The sequence below is a fragment of the Camellia sinensis genome, chromosome 3 (genome assembly GCF_055761805.1).
Source record: "Camellia sinensis isolate YWXY chromosome 3, ASM5576180v1, whole genome shotgun sequence".
NCBI lineage: Eukaryota > Viridiplantae > Streptophyta > Magnoliopsida > Ericales > Theaceae > Camellia > Camellia sinensis.
This window is the reverse complement of record NC_138963.1, coordinates 224858846-224885419: the sequence shown is the minus strand read 5'-3', so window position 1 is coordinate 224885419 and position 26574 is coordinate 224858846. Positions and strand designations below refer to the sequence as shown.

Sequence of the window (26574 nt, the reverse complement as noted above, 5' to 3'; positions counted from 1 at the left end):
TTAGCACATTAATAAATGTGCCGAAGCTAAACACTCGCGTCCTAATGCAATGGACAACAATAATACATTCCACGTAAGCACATAATCACATAAGCACCTACGAATTTCATTCCCGGATAATGATAGTCCCAATGCGTTACTATAGTTCCGGTTGGAAGCAGCAGTGATCAAGTGCCTTTCCAACAAGACTACTAGAAACTTAAGGGTCCAATCAACATCCCAGAAACTACATTCCATACCCACATAATCACATAAACATGTTATCACATAAGCATATAACATTACACTAAGTCTCTATCAAACGAGACGAACCCAATGTGATGCTAATCACGTCCCACGTACCCAAAGTATTCAAACCCGGTATGCTCTGATACCAAGTTGTAACGCCCTAAAAATTAACCCATTATATATCATTGACATGCATTATTTAAAGAAGACAATTTATTAATTCATTCATCAGAGTATTACTAAATAAAGCATTACATGTAACACCGAATAAAATGCCCTACAGGCTTACATTTTTCCAAGCCAATACTTGGATTCAAAAATATGAGTTCTAATCTCAATACAAGAAAAGCCCTAGGCTTGAATGTTTACATGTACTAATAAATAAAAACTATTAACTAAAGGTAGTCTTCTTCAATCCAGAAGCCAAACCCTCCCAAGCTAAGTCCTTGGAGGTAGTTTATCACCTGAACCTGAAAATGATGTTCCCATAAAGGGTGAGCCACAGCCCAGTAGAAATATACTAAACCACATATAAGCAATAAATAAAGCAATAGCATTCAACAGATGGTTAACCAAAATAATCAATTACTTCATTTTACAGTCTCATGACACTATTGCCAAAGATATGTTTTACTTTCCAATTTTATCAACATGGCTCAGAACCTGGCCAAACTTATAACAGTGAATCACATATATCATATTCACATCCTTCCAATATCAACAAACAAATGAGACTCAAGCTCAAATCAAACACTTCATACTTCCAAATTGATACACATTTTAGTGTTGTATCAATAAAACACTTCTATATAAATAAGCACACATAAAAGTGATGCTAATGGAGTCCATCCCCTATCTCCTCCCAAACAAAATCCGGTTTAGAGGTCCATCCCCTATCTCCTCCCACACACAAAACAATGTATGCAAATGCTATGCTCAATCAATACACATACTTTCTGTATCAATGCAATAGTCAAAATTAATGACTTAACCAATGTGATTAGTTTCAGTTATTCTTAATCCACATGCAATGTCTACAACAATCACGACTATCCTCCACCGATAGCCCAAAACAGTTATTTCTAAACTGAAAATAACTACGTCATCAATTCAATAGACAAATGATTCCAATTACCCAATTACGCTATTTAACCAATAAATTCCCCAATTCCATGAATTTAACCATCTTTTCCCAATTCCATGAATTACTTATACAAATTAATTCGATAATACATCTAGGGTTTTTCCCAAAATTTACCAAAGTAACCCCAACATATCAAATTACCAAAGCTTAGAACAAAACCTATAAAATGGAGTAGGAAATCCCTACCTTGAAGAAAATAACCCGAATGGAGAAGATAGAGATGAATGCCCAAATTCCAATGTGCTCCAAATCACCAAATGTTCAGATTAGAATGAAGCCCAAGCCGCCCTCTATCTTTTTTACAAAGAACTTAAGATGAATTCACACTAGAAGTAGATGAACACCTAAAGAGAAGATGAGTTTTGAGGGAGAGAAGTCGGACCTAGGGTTTAGAACCAAAAAGAATAAGAAAAGACTGATCAAAACCCGCTGCTGCGTATATAAACTGGACAGGCTCGCTCGAGCGAAGACTTGGTCGCTCGAGCGACCAGACACAGAGAAACTACGCTCGAGCCAAGGAAGCCTTGCTCGAGCCAACAACTCGAAAGCTCGCTCGAGCGAAAGAAAGCTCGATCGAGCGAAGAACTCAAACCCTCAGGTCTGCAACAAGACATACGCTCGAGCGAAGGAACTATTGCTCGAGCGAAGGACGAACTAACTCGCTCGAGCGAAGAAAATCTCGCTCGAGCCAAGAATGCACAGCTACAGGTCCAAATCAAACGCAACCTCTCGCTCAAGCGAACAACTCCTCGCTCGAGCGAAGAACCAAAAACCTGGACAGCAACACTTGGTTTCTAAACCCAACCAACCTAAAACAAACCTGCCCAACACATCCTATAATTCCAAATGAGAAAATAAGGGACAACAACAACAATTATACAATGACAGAATCTACGAAACCTAAGTCCGGATACAATAATCAAATGGGAAAAGACCGGGGTCGCTATAACATATCTCATAACCAACACTCTTTGGCTCATAACTAACATCACATATATCATAACTACTAATCACATATCTCATAACACCCTTTAGCTCATAGTCACACCACTTTGATCATAATTAACATCACATATCTCATAACCATTAGTCATATATCTCATAATCAATACTCTTTGGCTCATAACCATACCACTTTACTTATAACCACTAATCACATATCTCATAACCAACATTCTTTGGCTCATAACCACACCACTTTACTCATAACCACTAATCACATATCTCATAACCAACATTCTTTGGCTCATAACCACACCACTTTACTCATAACCACTAATCACATATCTCATAACCAACATTCTTTGGCTCATAACCACACTACTTTACTCATAACCACTAATCACATATCTCATAACCACATCTCATAACCAATACCTTTTGGCTCGTAACCATACCATTTTGATCATAACCACCATCACATATCTCATAACCACATCTTATAACTAACATCATTTTCACCCATAACCCCTAACTTTGATCATAACCAACTCAAAACCACTAACCACATATCTCTATTTTAGATTTATTTACTAAATACAATAAAAAGGGTAATATACAAACAATATACATTTTAAAATATTTACATACACATAGACATACATATAAATAATTTGACTAAATTTTAATAAAAAATGTGTTGAAAAATTTTATCTACGATTCACTACAAGAAAAGTGGGCTTATGAGACGGAACTTTTTGCGACGGCACAACTTGCTGTCTCAAACAAAAAATGTGACTTTTTGAGACGGCATAACTTGCTGTCGCCAAAAAATGTGACTTTTTCAGACGGGACAATTTGTCGTCGTAAAAAATAGAGTATTTGTGACGGCAGAAATTGCTGTCGTAAAAAAATAGAGTATTTGCGATGGCAGAGATTGCTGTCGCAAAAAAAAAATAGAGTTTTTGCGACGGTACCAGCTGCAGTCGCAAAAAAAAAAAAAGAGTTTTTTGTGATTGTAATACGTACCGTTGCAAAAAAATAAAAAATAAAAAATAAAATATATATATATATATATTGTGGCTTTGAGACAGCTTCATATATATATAGTCATAAAATTGTTTAAATAAATGCAACGGTATTTTTCTATTGCAAAAAAAAATAAAAACGACGTCATCTTACTCTTTTGAACATTTCTCTTTTCACTCATTTTTTCATCTTTCTATCTCTCTTCTCTCTCTCTCTTGCACTCATCACTCTTCTTTGTCTCTCTATGTCTCTGTCTCTCTTCTCTTTCTCTCTCTCACTCATCACTCTTCTTTGTCTATCTGTCGGTCTCTCTTTCTCTCTGTGTCTCTCGTCCATCTCTCTTCTCTTTATCTCCCCCGTCTCTCTTCTCTTTATCTCTCTCGCCTATCTCTCTCTGTCTCTCTCTAGTTTATCTCTTTTCGCTCTTCTCTCTCTCTCTCTATATCTTTTCATCCATTTTTTCATCTCCATCTCTCTCTTCTCTTTCTCTCTCTCTCTCTTACTCATCACTCTTCTCTCTCTATTTGTCTGTCTATTTCTGTCTCTCTCTCTGTGTCTCTCACATATCTATCTCTTCTCTCATCTCTTTTCTCTCGCTGTCTCTTTCGTTCATCTCTCTTCTCTTTATCTCTCTCGCCCATCTCTCTTCTCTCAATCTCTCTCATCTCTCATCTTTCTCTGTCTCTCTCGCTCATCTCTCTATCTTTTTCTCTGTCTCTCTATCTTTCTCATTGTCTCTCTCATTCATCTCTCTTCTCTCTCTCTCTCTCTGTCTCTCTCGTCTATCTCTCTTCTCTCTCTGTCTCTTTTCTGTCTCTCACTCTCTATTTCTATCTCTATCTCTTTCTCTTTCTCTTTTTCTCTCTCTCTCTTCTCCCACTATGTTTGCGTTGTTCACTCTCTCCCTCCCGTCTTCTCTATTTACTGAGCTCCCTCTCGATTTATCGATCCACTACAAGAAAATGCACTTTTAGCGACCACTTTGTCTCTCTCTCGCTCATCACTCTGTCTCTCTTTCTCTCTCTCTCTCTCTTTCTCTCTCTCTCTCTCTCTCTCTCTCTCCTTTATCTATCTCTCATTCATCTCTCTCTCACCACCCATCTCCTCTACCACCTTCACCACTACTGCAAACGCCATTCCACCACCACCACTACTTCCACTGTTGCCACTTCACCTCTACGACTACCATGACTACTGCCATTGCCACCACTCCACTACCACCACTTCTACTACTACTATTACCTCACATCCACTACCGCCACTCCATCTCCCATACCACTACCACAACTTCATCACTAATCTCCTTCGCCATCACCACCACCACCTCTTATCCATCACTTTCACCACTACTGTTGCTCCATTTCCTCTACTACAAAAAATTTGTTTGGTTATGGTTTTTTAATAGAGTGTTGAATTGAGTTTTGAATTGTATATGGAATTGAGTTTTGAAAGTTTGATGTGACATGTCAAATAAAAAAATTTGTTTGGTGATGAGTTTTCAAAATAGTTTTCAAAACTTAATTCAACATATAATTGATAATCAAACACACAACTCATAACTCGATATCCGTATTTTTGATCAATAGTCATAACCAAACTATTTTTAAAATACTCAAATAAAAAAATGTTTTTTTTTCAATTAATTGTTTTAAAGTAATTTTTTTGAATATTTTTTTTTCAAATCATTTTTTTTTTCAAACAACTTCTATGTCAATTATTTTCTGTCAATTAATTTTTTTGTCAATTAATTTTTTAGGCCTGTATAAACATTAAAAATATTTAAAAAATTAAAAAATTAAATATTAAGAATATTAAAAATATTCCGAAAATCTAAACCTAACAAAACCTCAATTTCCCCCTGTTTTTTCCCCGTCTTTCCCCCTTTTTTTTTCATTTCCTTTCAGGTTTGTAGAGCCCAAGTTTCGGAGCCCTAACTTTCGAAACAACACACTCTCTCTCTCTCTCACGGAGGCGACGACGAGCGGCGATAGTGGTGGCTAGCGACGATCGGCGATCGGCGACAATGGCGGCGAGCAGCGATCGAATCATCGATTCGAAGGTATTCTTCTCTTCTCTTCTATTCTCTTCTTCTCTGCTCTTCTCTTCATTGCTCTATGACATTGGGAAGTGAAGGTGAAGAAGATGTGAGATGGCTTGACAGTGGTCTACAGGAGGCTATGGATAATTTGATCAAGTGTTGTGAAAATTTGAAAACTAAAAAAAGAGATGTTATGAAAATCACAGAATCTATTAAAATGTAAATCAAATTAGAAAAATTGATGTTTAGTCAATTTAATTTTGATGAAGTGTTGTGGTGATGTTGAATTAGATGGACAAGGAATCCATAATCAAAGATGCAATTGACTACATCCAAGAATTGCATGAGCAAGAGAGGAGGATCCAAGCTGATTTAATACAGCTTGAATCTGGAAAATTGAAGAAAAATGCAGTTTTTGACTTGGATCAAGAGATTCCAACCTTGTCAAGACTCAAGAAAAAGGGAATTGATCATAGTTATGATTCAAGGAGATCAATCACTTCTTCCATTGAAGATCTTGAAGGAAGTCTTTGATTAAGATTTGATTAATAATTGTTTAGTTTCTGGATAATTTTGTTTTCGGTAGTTAATTTGTTCATAATTTATACTATTTTAAGAAAATGAATAGAGGGATAAATTGGACATGTACATATGTATTAGTGATGTGATGTGTAGTTGAAATTCAGTATTAAAAATCTTAAAAGTGATTTTTTGTACCTGGCCATTAAATCTTAGTTACACAACACATCACTTATTCTAAAATTACTTCAATAAAAAAAAAAATCACTCTAAAGGATCCATACTAAAATTTTATATCAGAACTTATCCAAAAAATTTAGAAATGGGATTGTCTCCAACCAATTAGAGCATCTAGTCTGGCCTACTGTCATCCCATTTTAGATAAAATTTGACAATCCGATATCTAATCAAATTAATTTTTAGTATAAATGATATGTTCGAAAGGTTTGATCTCAATCTGAATTTGGATTTCATTAGTTATAGGACGTTTTGATTTGGGCAATTACATGAAGATATTTTGGAAAGGAAAAAAAAAATGTGACATCTACCTCAATTTTGGCCTTCCCTTTTAGATATAGATATGTATATAGAAAGGAAATCGAAATAGAGAAAGACTCAAACAAATGCAAGAGCCATGCACATGTTATTTTAGAATGGTCAGTTGAACCCTAGAAGGTGCAGAGGCTCTAGCACTATGTGCTACCCCATTTTGGTTGAATTTCTTTGATTTATCTGAAATTTGTGAATTGAACTTCACTCTTCTTCTTCTTCTTCTTCTTCTTCTTCTTCTTCTTTCTTTCTTTCTTTTTATTTATTTTTTATTATTGAATGAGGATGCATTAAAATTTTTATCAATTGGAAAGTAGTGTTCCTTAATTCAATTTTTATTGACTCAATCGCAATTTTTTTAAAAAAATTTACACACGCATCGCGTGTGCCTTAACCGCTAGTATTTATTTATTTATTCTTGTGAACTTCTGTTAATTTTCAAGTTTTGCTTGTGAAAATTCTTTGACTGAAATATGAATTTCTTTGTGGTTCAAATTTTATTCTTTGGCTTTGGGTTTGGTTTTGTTACAAATCTATGACATAAGAATGGGTTTCTATGAATAGATATGTTATGTTATTATTTGGCTTTATATATTTGGTAGTTTAGCATTATTAGTCCTATTTTGTTCTTAGTTAGTTAATTTTAAATTTTAATTTGTTATGGGATAGTTTTTAAAATTTTCACTATGTGTACATACTTTTAGTCCTATTTTTCATCCTTTTTGGCCTAGCAATAAATAAGTAAATAAAACTTCAATTTACACCTATCAAATGAATTTCAGTTTATTTATTAGTTGAGTTTTATAGGCATGGCAGCATGGGCTAGATTTACGCTAATTGGTAGGCTCCTGTTGACTGTGATACATGCTGCTGATTGTGATTTTGAGCAAGTCTTCATGAAGGGGGAATTTTTTTCTTACTTCTTATTTTAGCTCATTTTTGGTATTAATAACTGTTTGTTTACTTTTTAACAAACCATTAATAACTGTTTGTTTACTTTGGTTATGAAGTGTCAGTTTTCTCTTTGCATAAACCACCTCCTGCAAACAAACATGGGCAATTAAGTTATATATATTTTACTCTTTTTGTTTTTATTTTCTATGTTTTATCCTCAATACTTGAAATTGCAGAGAAATTTTATGCACTTAATTAGTCTGCTTTTCTAACATCCTGTGCTTTAGTGTTTTCCAAAACTAGCATGGAAGACATTCATAATGTTTACTTGTAGTTTGCATTTCTGGAATGTCAGTATGGGCCACTGATTTTCTTGAAGGTTCTGGGGATCTTTGCTTAGTTGATCACAAGAATTGACGATGTGGCCTGCATACCCGAGGTATATTTTTTTATTTTTTAAAAAATTTGACCGGAAGGAAAAGGAACTGGACTAAATTTCTGAGTGATTTAAAAGAACAAGCTTGATTTTTGGAGTGGGGCTTGTAACCCCCTAGCATATGATGAATCTGCTAGTTCTTTCTGTTGCCAAATGTGATTTTGGGCAAGTCTCCATGACCGTAAGTGTTTTCTGTAGTAGCAACATAATACAGAACATTCTGTTGGATTCATTTGCTGTTGATTATGTTGCTGTCTTCTTTCTCTAGTTCTATTTTGTAGTTAATTCTTAGCTTTAATTAGTCGATTTATAAGCAGTATTTATGTTTCTTGATCATAAGCTTAATTGGAAGATATAGAAGCACTGTTTTTGTAGGTTAGTCATATAAGTATGTTATGTTGTGTTTGGGACATTGTGTTGCTGAGAAAATATGCAATGAGGGAAAGAAAACGAGACTGCAAGTCTATTTGGGTGTGTTTTTTTTTTTTTTTTTTTTGTGTGTGCGTGTGTGTGTGTGTGTGATGTATTTGTGCTTGAAGAAGATAAATAATTGCTAATTGTTGCTTATTTCGTGTAATTAGTAGATCTATAAGCATGTACTATGCTTGGTTGCTGAGAAAATAAGTTCAGTGAAAATAAGGAAGAAGGAAACTGAAATGCTGAAATCTTTCCTTAATTTTATTTTTGATTTCCCAAAATTGACAACTTACCATATGCCCTTATGGTTTTGGATAAACTATATTGACAAAGTAGTTTACGATTCTAGTTTTTAGAGGGCAGTTATAGTTGCACTATGCAATTATGAATTCCTCATTTATTTGTCAACGTTCTTGTACACTCACAATGTTGAGTAGCAGCAGCCAAAATCCTCATTCGGGATCGTTTTTGTACACACACAATTTTGAATTGCTTTTTTTTTTTTACAAGAATTGTATTTGAGGGATAGAACAACAAAAAAAGTTTGGTCTATGGAGTTGTGAATTTGTTTAAATATGGGACAATGGTGTTTTAGCCAATCGCCGAAACATCCCCAACTATTCACACCCCCAAAACATCGCATTCAACTCTCTGTCTCCCACTCGTTGCTCCTCACCTTGCCGATCACCTCCACCTCTATCGCTGTTAGAGTTGCCAATCGCCGCTAGTGGTACCGATCATCACCGCCACGGCCACCGCCACCGCTAGCCCTACCCTCCTCTTAGATTGCCTCACCGCTTGGCAATTTGGTAAGTTTCTTTTTCTTTCTCTTTGCTTTCTCTCTCTCTCTCTATGCTTTTTGCCATGCTATCTTTGCTGTTGGCTCTTTCCCTTTGGCTTGGGCTCTTTATCTCATCCTATTTCTGGTAAGTTTTTTTTTTTTACTGACTTGATTCTATTATTGTGAAATTGTGAGAGGTTGAAAATTTCTTATATTTGATGAGCATTTGTGAAACAAATATAAATGTACTGATTTAACTTAAAATATTTGTAAGCTTTTTGGTTAAAATATAAATGTAGGTTGTTTGGTTAAAATTTTAATGTAGGGTGTTTGGTTGAAAGATTAAAATATATATATATATATATATATATATATATATTTGTAAAAAATATGAAATACAGAAAAAAAAAAAAAAGGAAGAAAAAAGTATTGATTTAGCTTAAAATATGAATGTAGGGTGTTTGGTTATATTTGATGAGCATTTGTGAAAAAAATATAAATGTACTAAAGTTTAGGAATGTTGCTTTAGTAGTTACTTTGCTATTTTTTTAGATTTTTCTCTCAAAATATCAAATAAAAAAAATGTTATATATGGTGTTGCTTCAATAGTAACTTTGCTTTTGTTAGATTGTGGCTTCACAACATTGGTTTTTAAATGATGGTTTGCAAATCCTTAGCCACTATATTTCATAGTTTTTGAAGCAGATTTAATGCCTTTGTCTTTGGCTCTTCATGATAGTGTTGAGTTCACTGGTTTTTGCTGTTCTAAATAAACAAATTCTTTTGTTGGCCCTTCTTATAGCTAGGAAGGCACCTCTTTAGGCAAGTAAATTCTTCTCTACTTAGTGAATTAAGGCTTGAATTATGGTTATTATAGTTATAACAATTCTTGTGTTTTTTAGATTCTTTGTTATCTTAATTAATTGATGTGTAGCGAAATTTGTAGGTACCAAAAGAGTATTGAGCTCCTGATATTGAAGCTTCCATTCAAGAGGCTTGTTCATGAAATTGCTCAAGACTTCAAGGTAATTGAATGGTCGCAATAGATAAATAGTGTCATATTTATCGTAATTGTTTAGGGTTTTTTTTAAAAAAAATGTTTTTGATTAGTAATTTTTTGTTCTAAACAAACAAAATGTTTTTTTTTTCTTTTTCTTTTGATTATGACAATTGATTTGTTTCATTTCCAGGATATCATGGAAGAGCCTTGTGTTGCTACTGATGGGTACACTTACGATCGCAAAGCTATACAGACATGGCTTGAGGAGAATGATAAATCCCCAATGACAAATTTGCCATTGCCAACTAGGAATCTAATTCCAAATTATACACTTCTTTCTGCTATTAGTGAGTGGAAATCTGGAAAACAATGACATTGTTTTGTTTGTAACTTTTTTTTTTTTTTTTTTGTGGGGTGGGGGTAGAATTTCTTAGAAGAATTATTCCTTTTATTTAGTTGGATTTTGTTCCAAATATGAAGGTTTTAAATTATTAGAAATATGTATATAATAATTTGAAATGATAGGATTGTGATAGAACAATATGTACAGGTTGCTGATGAACAATAAGAATGTTCTGTGTGTTGCAAGTAGAGAGAGTGATAGCTATAAGGTGCTTGAATGAGAATACTTGGTGCTAACATGATGCCTGTTGTCAATACATGGGTTGGTGGATGATCATCATGATGATAGTTGCTTCTATTCTTTTCTTTTCTTTTCTTTTTCCCTTTTTTTGTGAATTAGAAAGGAAATTACATTGAAGTATAAAAAAAAAAAAAGGTTCATACAAGGAACTATTTTACTAAGAAGGGAACCTAATCTCTCAGATAATAAAAGAAGATACAAACTTGACAATAAAATTAGCTTCTCGACAGGCAAATATGCCCCGGAAATTACTGTTAGTTGTAGGCACTTGTTCAAACAAAAGTTGGTTTGTTTAGTTATTGGCTTTCTGGTTGCAAAGATGTGTAGTGTTTTTCATGAATTAGATTCAATAATTAACCATTGGGTGTTAGCTTGAATAGTCTAAATTTCAGCTGTATTGTTACTTGTACCAATGGGATATTCGAAAGCTTAAATGCAGTGACCAGTATTATCTCTAAAGATGCCACCAATGCTTGCTCGACCAGGGTTACCTTGACAAGCACCATCCGTGTCGAGTTTGTTAACCGAGAGTGTGTACTTTAAAAGTGTTCATCAGAATAGAGAGTGCAAACTTAGCAGCATATGATATCTTGTGAAGGTGTAAAGGTTGATTTTCAAGAAGCATTTTATTCCTAGTTGTCCACATTTGCCAAGAGTAAGAAAAGTTTAAGTGAAGCATGATTGGTAAAGTTTAGATTTAGCCGAAATGATAGTGCCATTAGGGAAATAATTGGATTTAAACATCAAAGCCCATAAAGATTCAGAATGTCTCAGTAAGTGCCATCCCAACTTCATCATGTAGGGCTGGGTAAGCATCGTTAGGTTTTAATGCCTAATCCTCCATAATTAATACGGTGACAAACCGTGGACCAAGCTGATGTACTTCGTCGATAATATCCCAAAATGTTGATTTAGAAACTAGTGACCAGTTTCTAGCAATTGATAAATTGAATACATGCATCTACCTAGTTGAAGACAGCAATCTAATTCTGCAGAATATGATACAGTTATTTACAGTTAATCTCATGAACCATTGCCAGAGAGAGACAGAGAGAGAGAGAGAGAGATTATGCACAATTTATATATTAATTAAAAACTTAAATCAAGTATAGTTATGCACAATTTATATATTAATTGCAAACTTCAGTCAATGAATCGAATGTACAAATATTTGTTTGACTAGAAAGGATTAGAAAAGCTTAATAGGAACCTGTCCAATTAGGGAATATAATACATGGGATTTGGGAGCTTGAACGAGCGGATGGAAACTGATGAACCCAAAAGATCACTCCATTGGTCTCCAGAGTTGCCCAAAATCCAGTATCCCTCTTCCACCATCTCATTCCTCTTCTTCGACTTGTATATTGTCGCTAGCTTCCCATGGTCCTCAGTTGCTCTGCACGGTTTAAGACACTTGAAATTTAGTAAAAATATGCAACAAAGGAGACCATCTCTAATTTAATATTAAAAATAAAAACCATATTTAAATTGGAGGTTTAATTCCCCATCAAAGAAGGCCCATAAATTTTTTTTTTTTTTTTTTTTTTTGTTGATAAATCAGAAGGCTCATCATGTTCACCCTTCCATCATTGAAAATTAATCTGTGGCCCAAAAAACACATTAGACAAGATCATAAGGAAATTGAATTCATCCTATAAGAGGGACAAGTTAGTCACTCTTTAAAAAAATTGGCAAAAGTTGCCTTTTAGCATTGAGTAAAATTGAAATAACTTTCTTTATAAAACTAATGCTATTAAAGCAGATGAATATATTCTATAGACCATCACATCAGTGTAACATTTGAGGTACAAATTTCATAATATGAGTAGTGACAATTAACTAGCTCCTAACATCAAATCTTCTAGGAAAAAATTATTACGGTTTGATCACACAAGGTAGGCCTATAAAGGAATTGGCTATGGGCTAGCTTTAGTTGAGCCGAATTCAATTGAAGAAGAAACAAATCAGATTGGAATTTAATTTACATCATTAATTTGGCCGTTAATTCAACAATTGCTGCCACATTCATGAGTCTAGATTTGGTTTGCAATATATTTTCAACAGGAATTGACAGAATTATCAATTCACAAGAACCAAAGAACGAAAACAAGGATGTTTGTGTGTAAAAAAAAATAAAATCAAGTATGCATTTTCCCATTTGTACAAGCGATAGATGCATTACTAGATTGAGGTTTTATTCACTGAATTAAAAAAATATCCAATTTGATTCTTTTGTCAATGGACACATATTACATCACATATGCCACTGGAAGGAAATATTTCCTGGTGTATAATCGTGCAATTATTTATAAGCATTTTAAATAGTAGTAGTTGCACACATGAAAAAAAAAAAAAAAGAAGAAGAAGAAGAAGATAGCAAACCATATTTACCGGAAACCTTTTCTTATGATGGAATTTTGTATTCTGTAAACCCTATATATGAGAAAATTCTAATAAAACCTAAGGAACCATTTTCATGTTTATTTTCCAAACTTCTATGTTCCAAACTTACTATTGATTTCTAGTAGCAGACATTAATACCACACATCAGAAAGAAAAAACCCTAAAGCCTATGACTAGTCAAACATCATCATTCCTCATGTGTCAATAAGGCCCTGCATAAATGAGAGGCCAGCTCTAAAATTCAATTATGATCTCATTAAAAGCAGTCTATAAAATATGAGCTCTAACCTAAAATAATGACATATAGAAAAAGAAATTACTAGATCATTGTTTTGTATACAATCGTTTCAATATGATTCAAAGACCCACATCAGAAAGGCATTGTTAACTAGAACTTCATACCCTAATGTAGTGATGAGGAAAAATTGGAAAGTTTGATTTTGAATCTAAGATTTGAAAATTGGAACACTTCCAATCTAGGTCTAGAAAGTATAGGAACATCGTCTCTGTGATATATTCTTATAAATGTGACATGAAATTTGGGGTGCTTTGCAAATTTTCTAAGCTTCTGAGCTATGTAACAATTTTTCATTTTTGTAATTCCCCTGATGTATACTAAAATCCTAGCCAACAAAGACTGATAACAAGTTTGTTCATTTGAATAATTCTACAAGAAGATAAATTCAACTTTGAAAATCAAAGAAGATGTACAGCATCTTAAACAATAAAAATAGAGTTTGCAGTAAAAAATTTAGATATTAATATCTGTAAAATAGAATTGACTAGATCAATAAAATTGCAATAAAACAGAAGTCATTCAAGACAATACTCTATGATATGTGAGTTTGTTCACTCAAACTAAGATTTCATGAATGTAATGCTGATATTAAACATATGTTGCTTAACAAGAAAAGGTTGTACCACACGTTTTTCTTAATAAAACAAAAATTACATTTTTTTTTTCTTTTTTTCTGGAGAACCCAAAATGTTAGCCACTAGCAATAGTTGATAGTTGAAAGATGTGCAAAGCTAATAAGAAAATTATAATGATCTATCAAGCAAAATAAAAGGCATTACATCAAACAAGTTTATCCTGTTAAATCATAAACATAACAAACCCTATCAGCAATCTATGACAAAGAACAGTTTGAAAACTAACCTCAATATGAGCTTGTCCCAATCCTGAAAGCCCGAATTGATCAAATTTGCAACAGTAACACCACTTTGCTGTTCACTGCGCCCGGTAAGCAAGAAAACCTTGAATCCCAACTTCAGAACCTCTTCATAAAGCTTCAGACTGGACTCTATTGGAGGTGCCACAGCCTTGTCAACCCACTTATCAAACTCCACACCATCAAAAACCTCTAACCTACAAAATTCCACCAAGAACCCATCTCAGAATTCATATCCTCAATTTCTAGTATTTTTTTTCTATAGATAAGTTATAGTAAGTTAATAAGTTAGATTATATCGAAATAACAATCACAAAAAACAACTCTATGAACCGCTGCCATGTTCCTCAATTTCTAGTTATTTATCAGAATATCTAATATGTATCATAAAATACATATCAAAAGTGTAAATGATATACACTATTTGAAATGTATATGTCATAACATGAAAATAAAGATGTGTATTATAGCATAACCCTTCCCTTTGTTTTGTGTTATCATTAGAAACACTACAAGAAATTTGAGTTTTAGTGGTGTTTTTTAAAATGTCGCTAAAAGCCTGAAAAATGCTGTAAAATATTACAACAATGTTTAAAATTTTCGTCATTGATATGACCGCCGCAATAGCTTTACAACGTTTGAAAACCGTCATTAAAATTATTAGATGGTGTTTTTTAAAATGCCGCAAAATCTTTTACATCCGCTTCCATTTCCATCACAAACTAACGCATGACGTCATTTAGTAGCGTTCTAAAAACGTCACTTTTTTTTTCTCCTTGATTCTGAAATATGAGAAAAATTACAATCAATATTTTGTCCAAAGCGTAGCATTTCAGAAGATATGCACTGAAAGATTCAACACAATTATGAGGCCCCGTTTGCCAAGATTCTAAAATATAGTACAAGCCAAAGAATTTAACTAAAGAAGGCAGCTTGATGTAATAACAAACAAATCTAAGCCAAATAAGTGCAAAAAAATATTTAAACTAAATAAGTCCAAAAAAACAACAAAAATTTAATGCCTTTTTCACAATTTTAGTAAAGGATTATAAGCAAATGTCTTTCTTTGCCTCAAAGAACTCGCCTTCTCCCTTCTTTTTCTTCTTCTCGACTTGCTTTGCAAAATACTTGTCATCAAACTTTTCAACATTGTCCAGTTCCAAAAAAAAAAACTTTTCAACATTGACGCCAGAGATGTCCACCTTGGTCGAAGTATCAATCAAATAAGATTGATTTACATGTCTAAGAGGAACACCATTAAGCTTGAAAGGTCCCGTAGAAGCAATGGACAAAATGAGACAGTAATTCAAAAGCTACTCAACAATATCTTACCAAACCAAGTGAAAAAAACACGCCTAATGGAAATCGTAGGGCTGCCCTTGGGAGTGCACAATTCCACAATGGTATTCTTTACCAAACGAGCTCATACTACCAACAAAATCAAGCAATGGTAATGCTATCTATCAAGACCAGATCAAGAATTGCAATCCTTCCAAATCATATATTGCATAAGTCATGAACAAGTAAATTTTCCAAGGACCAACCACGGATCTCATGAGAATATGGCAATCAATACAGCCAAGTCATGTCAAACTAATATTTATGCAACAAAGCAACAGTGATCATACTCTATGATTCCACATACACAATTTTATGTGACTAAGCAACACCATTCATAGGATATCCAACATCAAACTATGCAGCATCACATAAACTAACAGGTATTTGCCATCATCAAACCCAAGAACATAAGAGAGAATAAAAATAAAATAAAAACCCACCCTGCAAAAATTAAAAATTAAAAGATACAAATTTAGTACCTTAGGTAGTGATGACGCAGCTCTTGCTTGGAGAAGACATTTTTTAATCTAAAAGTACTATGTATTTACCAACTTGCCAAGTTTACAACAAAAGAAAAAAGATGCAAGCCCTCAAATATTCAATTCCCTATAGGTCTTAAAAAAATTCAGAATTCAAACCTAAGAACCCAAAACAAAAATTTGAACATGTGGATTCAGCTATGGCAAAATCAAAAGATGGTAGGCACACTACAACATATAAAAGTTTTAGAGACCAAATGTTTTTGGTCTCTAAAAGTGAAAATTTTGTTGTAAAAGACATTTAAAGACCAATTTCCATCTTCATGAGGATAATTGCTACAAGGTCGTCCCGAAAAGTAAAAAATAAGGCATTTAGCGACAAAATTTTGAAAATGTCACTAATAAATAGACTTTTAGGGACAAAATAATTTGGTCTCAAAATGATTTATTTTTTGAGACAAAAAATTTGATCTCAAAAGGATAATAATTCATGACTAATGTCCAATTTTTGTTGCTAAAATTATAATGACGACACTTTTCCAACAAAATTATTTGGTCTCTAAAAAATAATTTTGTCCCTAAATTTTGGTTTCTAAAACCTTAATTTTTTGTAGTGACAATAACTTGAGAGAAGAAATCAACAGAAGTATCACAAATTTAAAACTAATGAGAAGGTGCATTATGTTCTTGTATACAGCTTGTTATTGAGGTGGTTGTTTGTAAGCAGCACGTCACCTATTTCTTAGTGCAATGGTTGCATATAGGACACATGTTAATAGGTGGCTACATGCAAAACCATGTCACTTGCCATTGATGTTTGCATGAACATCATGTGTCACTAGCTTGTTATGGAGTGGTTGCATTGTATGTCTACCACTAGTCCACTTGTTATTTTGTAGTTTTTCTATTCCAAAGTACTTCATAAGGAAGTAACTTCCTTGGCTACTTATATATAGGGTTGTAATTACTCTTCTTAAGGATGTCTTTGAAGAACTGAAACTTAAGATTTTGAGATTTTATTTTAGCCTTACTTTGTTATTTCTTGTGGCTTGGTTTTGAGACCCACAGCTCATGGAATTTGACCCTTACTTGCTAGATTTTGCATAAATCAATCTTAAAATTTGATTTTACAAAGTTTGAGAAAACTGCCCCCACCCCCCAAAAGAGGAGTTTTTTCCAAGTTTGACCCTAGTCAATGTCACGCCCCACTTTTTACTACTCGAAGTCATTACCAAATTCATTAACTTAATTCAATTTCACGGATAGCATGCGGAAGTAACTCATACATTCGATCCGTAGAAGTGATTAACAATACCCTCATTCGTATGCAAAGTGAATATTACATGAACATACTTAATAAATTGCCCTTGGGCTTACATCACTTAAGGTACAAGAAGAAGGGTGTAACCCTTTTACAACAATGGCATTCCGCCAACATAACTGAGGCCCTGTGGCCAATAAATAAGTAGATCCAAATCTTGCAGCTCAACCTGCTTAATACCTGAAAAAGATTCAACAACGTGGGATGAACATATAGTCCAGTAGGGATCTCAACATGGCCCTCAACAATAATAACATACAGATAGCTATGATCATGAATGCTCAATCTCATACTAGAATAGTAATGTGACAGTTTATACAAAATATACATAGGTAAGAACTTTTCTTGAAAATAACCATTTCAATCAACGCCATAAGCGATTCATCTTTCCCTTTCTTTTCATTAATCCCTGTTCTCAATCTTTCATAACATTAACAATACCTTAGGAAATAAATTCACTAAGCCCATTACTCTCTTTCGTTCTCCAAACATACTGTCACACCCCACTTTTTATTACTCGAAGTCATTACCAAATTCATTAGCTTAATTCAATTACAAGGATAACATGCGGAAATAAACTCATATATTCAATCCGTAGAAGTGATTAACGATACTCTCATTCGTATGCAAAGAAAATATTACATGAACATACTTAATAAATTGCCCTTGGGCTTACATCACTTAAGGTACAAGAAGAAGGGTGTAACCCTTTTACAATAATGGCATTCCGCCAACATAACTGAGGCCCCGTGGCCAGTAAACAAGTAGATCCCAATCTCGCAGTTCAACCTGCTTAATACCTGAAAAATATTCAACAACGTGGGATGAACATATAGTCCAGTAGGGAACTCAACATGATCCTCAACAATAACAACTTACAGATAGCTATGATCATGAACACTCATTCTCATACTAGAATAGTAATGTGACAGTTTATACAAAATATATATATATGAACTTTTCTTGAAAACAACCGTTTCATTCAACGCTACAAGTGGTTTGTCTTTCCTTTTTCCTTTCATTAACCCCCATTCCCAATCTTTCATAACATTAACAATTACTTAGGAAGTAATCTCACTAAGCCCGATACCCACTTCCATTTCCTATACATACTCAAATGTACCTTTTCAAACATGTTTATCTTTAAAACATACGTTCTCCTCCACACTTTCCAAAAGACAAAAAGACATTTTGGTTCGTTTCCATTTCTATCATAACTATACATGCATATCTTTGTAAAAATATAAATTTACAACCCACCAACATGTATACAATCAACCAATGGAGCAACTCGGTCCTCCGAACTGTAACCAATCAAAATCCATGATATTTTCAGTTACAACGAAACAACAACAATCCCATTTCACTCTACTAGCCATGTGCGTAGTAAGCCAACAATACACCCCACTCAACAACATTAACAACAAGCCAGTTTACCAGGTGCTAGCTGGAGGGGTATGGTACCCTTGATTATTAGCACAGTCAGTTCTCCAGGCGCTACTTGGAAGGGTATGATACCTTTGATTCTAAGCGTGGTCAGTTCTCCAGGCGCTAGCTGGAAGGGTATGATACCTTTGATTCTCAGCGCGGGGCATAACACCAACAATCACAGCATATCAAGGCATAACCAACATGTATAATGCATATACATAAACTATCAAGACACCAGCAATGTGTTAAAGCATATGAACACATGACTATCTCCTTCCGAGCAAATATACATATATAAAATGTATCTAGCACTTCATCACATACGATGTTCGATTAATCAATGGCAAAATACAAACCCGACAATTCTACACAACCGTGTCATCCTCCACCGATGACCAAGGACAAAACCTCTAGATGCATATAGTTAGTACATCTATTAAAAGACTCAAATTTCATGAATCACAAACCCAACAACAATATTAACATGGTAGTTAAAGAAACAACTTCTACATGTGTGTTCAACACTCAAGACACAACAATCCAATTCTTAAACTTATTTCGAAAACACTTCCCTCATTTTCACAAAAACGATTCCAATTCCTTTTTGTTATCACAAAACCAACTCCACTAATCTTGTTTCCATAAAATCAACTCCAAAGCCATGGATAATCCCTTAGGCATTAACACCCTTACCACACTCATCTTGACAAAAGAGATTTACACACAATGGTCTACAAACCCCCATTATAATTTACCCAATCAAAATATAATTTAGGGCTTTTCTTTTATTAACTATAACATGCTAATCTATATTCTAATTAGCCAAGACAACAATCAATGAAGCCAAAACCATTCTCCACACAACCAACCCTAGGTTTATTTCATGATTTTCAAACAAATCCAACATGATACAATTTTCATGCAATACAAAAATTACCACATGTCTATCTATAGACGGAGTATTGAAAAGGAACAAGGAGAATCCCTACCTCAAATGGAGAACTCAAATGGAGAAGATGACCCGAAATCAAAGTGCTCTAAATCCCAAATTTCTTGGATCACAACGAAGCCCTCGACGATCAACACACTTCTTACAAAGGCCCAAGGGAAGGAAAACACTCTAGCTAGATCAATCCTAAGAGAGAAGTTAGGTTTTAAAGTGAGGTGCTCTCCAATGGCTTTTTCGGAAAAGTAAGAGAGAGAAAGGAAATCAAAAAGTGATTCAAAAAGCTGAATCTCGGTGTGTTATACAGGTCGACCCGCTCGAGCGTCGAACTCCCCGCTCGAGCGTCACTCACAGATTCCCGCTCGAGCGCCAAAACCCCCCGCTCGAGCGGCGGATACCACCATCCAGAAGTTTTGCAGAAAAGGTCCCCGCTCGAGCGTCCAACTCCCCGCTCGAACGTCACACTCAAACTCCCGCTCGAGCGTCAAACCTCACGCTCGAGCGTCCAACACTACAGAGGAAGTACAGGGAAGGTGATTTTCCCGCTCGAGCGCCGAAACCCCCGCTCGAGTGGAGAGGCCAAAAACTGGGCAAAGATCCTAAGTTTTAAAACACAACCAACATAACCCAACAAGTCTAACACAACCCAAAACTCTAAGATAAAGAGTAAGGGACAGAAAAGAGAATGAGACAACAACAACAAATCTACGGAACCGAGTCCGGATTACGGTTCAATAACAACAGGGAATATCGGGATCGCTATACATACAAAGATAACCCTTCTCAAAATTTATAATTTCTTTTAAAGAAAATCCGTTTCCTTCACACTTTCCAAAAGACAAAGATGACATTTTGGCTTCTTCCCGATACAATCAACTCTATATGTGCACTGTTATAAATAGAGATAACAACTCACCGACATGCGTAAGATAAACCAATGAGACAACTCGGCCCTCCAAAACCATAATCAACACAATCCATGATATTTCCCAAAACACGGAAACATCAACAACAAAACTTTGCTCTACTAGCTATGTGCATAGTAAGCCAAAGATACACTTCTCACAACAACATGCCAGTTTACCAGGCGCTAGCTGGAAGGGTGTGGTACCTTAGATTCTCAGCGCATTCAGTTCTCCAGGCGCTAGCTGGAAGGCAACGGTACCTCTGATTATCAGCGCAGGGTATAACACCAACAATCGAAATGCAACAGGGCATAACCAACATGTACAACATATATACATAAACCATCCAGATACAAACAATGTGTTAAGGTATATGAACACATAGGTGTGTGGAGTCCATCCCTTATCTTCTTACACACACTGGAGTACAACCCCTCTCTCCTCCCTAATAAGTATACATATATAATGCATCTCAATATTTCATCACATAAGATGTTCAATCAACAATGGTGTAATGCATACACGACAATTCAACACAACCACGTCATCCTCCACCGATAACCAAGGACAAAACCTCTAGATGCAAATATTTAGTACATCTATTAAAAACTCAATTACTATGAGACCACAACCCGACAACAACATTAACATGGTAGTTCAAGATACAATTCCACACATGTGTGTGTTCAACACTCATGAAACAACAATCCAATTTTCATACATATTTCAAAATACCTTTCCCATTTCACAAAACAAGTTCCATATTCCTTCTGTTTTCACAAAATCAACTCCATCCCTTTTGTTGTTACAAAACCAAATTCATTCCTTTGTTTTACAAAACCACTTCCATTGATAATAAAGTCATAACTCACATTAGTCCACTACATTCATTTCAAACCATTCCAAAGCCAAAGTTAATCCCTTAGGCATTAACACCTTCACCCAACGCACATCAACACTAGAGATTTACAATATAGATTCACTATCCTCCATTTTAATTTATCAATCAATATGTGATTTAGGGCTTTTTCTTCCATCATGTAACGCCCTCAAAAAATAACCCATTATATATCATTGACATGCATTATTTAAAGAAGACAATTTATTAATTCATTCATCAGAGTATTACCAAATAAAGTATTACATGTAATATCGGATAAAACGCCCTACAGGCTTACATCTTTCCAAGCCAACACTTGGATACAAAAATATGAGTTCTAACTCAACATAAGAAAAGCCCTAGGCTTGAATGTTTACATGTACTAATAATTAAAGACAATTAACTAAAGGTAGTCTTCTCCAATCCAGAAGCCAAACCCTCCCAAGCTAAGTCCTTGGAGGTAGTTTATCACCTGAACCTGAAAATGATGTTCCCATAAAGGGTGAGCCACAGCCCAGTAGAAATATACTAAACCACTTATAAGCAATGAATAAAGCAATAGTATTCAACAGATGGTTAACCAAGATAATCAATTACTTCATTTTACAATCTCATGACACTATTGTCTAAGATACGTTTTACTTTCCAATTTTATCAACATGGCTCAGAACCTGGCCAAACTTACAACAGTGAATCACATATATAATATTCACATCCTTCCAATATCAACAAACAAATGAGACTCAAGCTCAAATCAAACACTTCATACTTCCAGATTGATACACATTTTAGTGCTGTATCAATAAAACACTTCTATATAAATAAGCACACATAAAAGTGATGCTAATGGAGTCCATCCCCTATCTCCTCCCAAACAAAATCCGGTTTAGAGGTCCATCCCCTATCTTCCCCTAAACCGTGGAGTACATCCCCTATCTCCTCCCACACACAAACAATGTATGCAAATGCAATGCTCAATCAATACACGTATTTTCTGTATCAATGCAATAGTCAAAATTAATTACTTAACCAATGTGATTAGTTTCAGTTATTCCTAATCCACATGCAATGTCTACAACAATCACGACTATCCTCCACCGATAGCCCAAAACAGTTATTTCTAAACTGAAAATAACTATGTCATCAATTCAATAAACAAATGATTCCAATTACCCAATTATACTATTTAACCAATGAATTCCCCAATTCCATGAATTTAACCATCTTTTCCCAATTCCATGAATTACTTATACAAATTAATTCAATATTACAACTAGGGTCTTTCCCAAAATTACCAAAGTATCCCCAACATATCAAATTACCAAAGCTTAGAACAAAACCTATAAAATGGAGTAGGAAATCCCTACCTCAAAGAAAATAACCCGAATGGAGAAGATAGAGATAAATGCCCAAATTCCAATGTGCTCCAAATCACCAAATGTTCAGATTAGAATGAAGCCCAAGCCGTCCTCTATCTTTCTAATGAAGGATCTAGGGTAGAAACACACCCTAAGTGGATCAAATCTAAGAGAGAAGGTGAATAGGGAGAGAGAGAAGTCGGACCTAGGGTTTGGAATCAAAAAGAATATGAAAAAGACTGATCAAAACCCGCTGTTGCGTATATAAACTGGACAGGCTCGCTCGAGCGAAGACTTGGTCGCTCGAGCGAAGACTTGGTCGCTCGAGCGACCAGACACAAAGAAACTACGCTCGAGCCAAGGAAGCCTTGCTCGAGCCAACAAGCCAAAAGCTCGCTCGAGCGAAAGAAAGCTCGATCGAGCGAAGAACTCAAACCCTCAGGTCTGTAACCAGACACACGCTCGAGCGAAGGAACAATTGCTCGAGCGAAGAACGAACTAACTCGCTCGAGCGAAGAAAAGCTCGCTCGAGCCAAGAATGCAAAGCTACAGGTCCAAACCAGAAACAAACTCTCGCTCGAGCTACCAAACCCCGGCTCGAGCGAAGAACCAAAAACAACAGCTCGCTCGAGCGACAAACTCCTCGCTCGAGCGAAGATCCAAAATACTGGACAGCAACACTTGATTTCTAAACCCAACCAACCTGAAACAAACCTGCCCAACACATCCTATAATTCCAAATGAGAAATAAGGGACAACAACAACCGTTATACAATGACAGAATCTACGGAACCTAAGTCCGGATACAATAATCAAATGGGAGAAGACCGGGGTCGCTATAACCTCCCCCCCTTCAAAAAATTTCGTCCCCGAAATTAAGCATAAGTTTTTGAAAATAGATTCTTTTTTTTTTACAATTCATTAGTAAACATCTTGACCCAAAACTGGTCATTTCATCTCTTTATCAAGAGGCATCTCACAACATATACAAAATAACATATATTTCAACCTGTATCAATATTATGCTTTATTCCTTTCAATGTTAACAATTCTCATATCATATTCAATCGCATGATATATACAACCCATTCAACAATGTACTCAACAGATGCAATATCACACTAAACTTCTATAATGAAGCAAGTTTCAAGATACATCCATGTACCAATACAAACTCAATGTTTTACAGCTTAAGACATATATAAAGCTCTTAAGTTCAACAATAAAACAGAATCTAATTATAAGATTACAAATCAACAAACATGTCCGGATATTTTTCGCGGACTTCCAATTCACGCTCCCAAGTGGCTTCCTCCACTCCATGATTTTTCCACAAAACTTTGACCAAAGGGATGGTTTTGCCTCGCAAAACTTGATCCCGCCTATCCAAGACCCGAACCGGTCTCTCCTCATACGAAATATCCTCATCAACCACTAAATCAGTCCAATCCAACACATGTGATGGATCCGGCTCATACTTCCGAAGCATACTCACATGAAACACGTCATGTACTCCGGACAACTGCGGTGGCAAAGCTAAGCGATAAGCAGCCTCGCCAATCCTCTCAAGGATCTCGAACGGACCAATGAACCGAGGGGACAACTTCCCATTCTTCCCAAACCTCATCAAACCCCGTCTTGGTGATATCTTCAGAAAGACATGATCACCTGCCTCAAACACCAAAGGTCTCCTCCTACGGTCGGCATACGATTTCTGACGACTCTGTGCTGTAACAAGCCTCTTACGGATAAGCTCAACTTTCTCCGTCGTTTCTCTCACCAACTCTGGACCCAACAGAGGTGCATCACCCACCTCGGCCCAACACACAGGAGATCTACACGGTCGGCCATACAAGGCCTCAAATGGTGCCATATCGATACTAGACTGGAAACTGTTGTTGTAGGCAAATTCCACCAACGGCAAGTGCCTCTCCCACGACCCACTAAAGTCTAGAACACAACCCCGAAGCATATCCTCAAGTATCTGAATAGTACGCTCGGACTATCCATCAGTCTGAGGATGATAAGCCGTGCTAAAGGTCAACTTAGTGCCTAAGGCACTCTGCAAACTCTGCCACAACCTGGCAGTAAAACGAGGATCTCTATCTGAGACGATCGTCACTGGGACCCCGTGCAATCTCACTATGTCCCGAATATACAAGTCGGCAAGATGATCTACCGTATCCCTTACGCGCATAGGAATAAAGTGCGCCGACTTAGTCAACCGGTCTACAACCACCCATATAGCATCACTACCCCGCTGAGTCCTCGGAAGACCTACAACGAAGTCCATAGTGACATGCTCCCACTTCCACTCGGCAATAGGCAAGGGTTGCAACAAACCCGCTGGCCTCTGATGCTCGGCCTTCACTTGCTGGAAAGTAAGGCACTTAGATACGAAAGCTGCCACATCTCTCTTCATACCCCGCCACCAAAACTGGCGACCCAAATCCCGATACATCTTAGTACCTCCCGGATGCACCGCAAAGCGTGAATGGTGGAACTCTCGGAGTACTTCCTCTCAGCAAGACTCCGGCACAAACAGACGGTCTCAGTATCTCACACTAAGGTCGGGATACACCGTCAAACCTTTCTTAACCTTTCCACCGGAAATCTTCTCACGGAGAGATTCTACCTCAAGGTCACCTCTCTGAGCCTCTAACACTCGAGTCACAAGTGTAGGCCGTGCAACAACAGAAAACAAGGCCGCAGCCTCAACGGATTCGCCCAGAAGTAAATCAAACTCCCCAAGTGCACCCAACATCTCCCATTCTCGGATGGCTATACTAGCTATATCACCAACAGGTTTCCTGCTAAGGGCATCGGCCTCCACATTGGCCTTTCCCGGATGATAATGCAACTCAAAGTCATAATCCTCTATGAACTCCATCCACCTCCTCTGCCTCAAGTTTAAGTCTTTCTGTGTGAACAAATACTTCAAACTCTTATGATCCGAGAATACCTCGAATTTTTCACCATAAAGATAATGCCTCCAAATCTTCAAGGCAAATATCATAGCTGCTAACTCTAGATCATGTGTAGGGTAATTCTGCTCGTGAATTTTCAACTGACGTGAGCCATAGGCAACTACTTTTCCCTCTTGCATTAACACACAACCCAGACCCTCTCGTGAGGCGTCACAATAGACTGTATAACCCAACCCTCTCTCTGGAATAATCAATACTGGAGCGGTAGTCAATCTAACTTTCAACTCCTGAAACGACTTTTCACAAGTCTCACTCCATACAAATTTGACTCCCTTCCGAGTCAGTCTAGTCAACGGTGATGCTAATCTGGAGAAATCTTTCACAAACCGACGGTAATACCCAGCTAATCCCAGAAAACTGCGGATCTCAAATACACTCTTAGGCTGTGCCCAATCCTGCACTGCCTCTACCTTAGATGTATCAACAGACACTCCTTCCCCGGATACCACGTGGCCTAAGAATTTGACTTCCCTCAGCCAGAACTCACACTTCCCAAACTTGGCATACAGCCTATGAGCTCTAAGTAACTCAAGCACCACCCTCAAGTGTGCCTCGTGCTCCTCCTCAGAAGGCGAATAGATAAGGATGTCGTCCACAAAAACGACTACAAACCGATCCAAGAATTCTCGGAAGATCCGGTTCATCAAATCCATAAAAACTGCCGGTGCATTGGTGAGCCCGAATGGCATCACCAAAAACTCATTATGGCCATACCGCGTACGGAATGCCGTCTT

General features: G+C 36.1%; 2 protein-coding genes and 1 long non-coding RNA gene across 3 annotated transcripts in view; 1 reads left to right on the top strand and 2 right to left on the bottom strand.

Moving 5' to 3' along the window:
• Window positions 1-5200: 5200 nt before the first annotated feature.
• Window positions 5201-6742, top strand: LOC145823133 (transcription factor bHLH35-like). The gene is made up of 2 exons (XM_082922396.1): window positions 5201-5399; window positions 5670-6742. Exons 1-2 carry the CDS (start codon window positions 5364-5366, stop codon window positions 5910-5912), a joined length of 279 nt encoding a protein of 92 aa, XP_082778522.1. The 5' UTR covers window positions 5201-5363; the 3' UTR covers window positions 5913-6742.
• Window positions 6743-11779: 5037 nt separating this feature from the next.
• LOC145822270 (acid phosphatase 1-like) lies at window positions 11780-14844 on the bottom strand. Its single transcript, XM_082918891.1, has 3 exons — window positions 14669-14844; window positions 14180-14389; window positions 11780-12013 (listed from the first exon to the last, which is right to left on the bottom strand). Exons 1-3 carry the CDS (start codon window positions 14842-14844, stop codon window positions 11836-11838), a joined length of 564 nt encoding a protein of 187 aa, XP_082775017.1. The 3' UTR covers window positions 11780-11835.
• A 222-nt stretch (window positions 14845-15066) lies between these two features.
• Window positions 15067-26574, bottom strand: part of LOC145823139 (uncharacterized) — a 37977-nt gene continuing 26469 nt past the window's right edge. The window contains exon 2 of the long non-coding RNA XR_014365340.1: window positions 15067-15620. This is a non-coding gene — a long non-coding RNA (uncharacterized LOC145823139). The remainder of the gene's footprint in view (window positions 15621-26574) is intronic.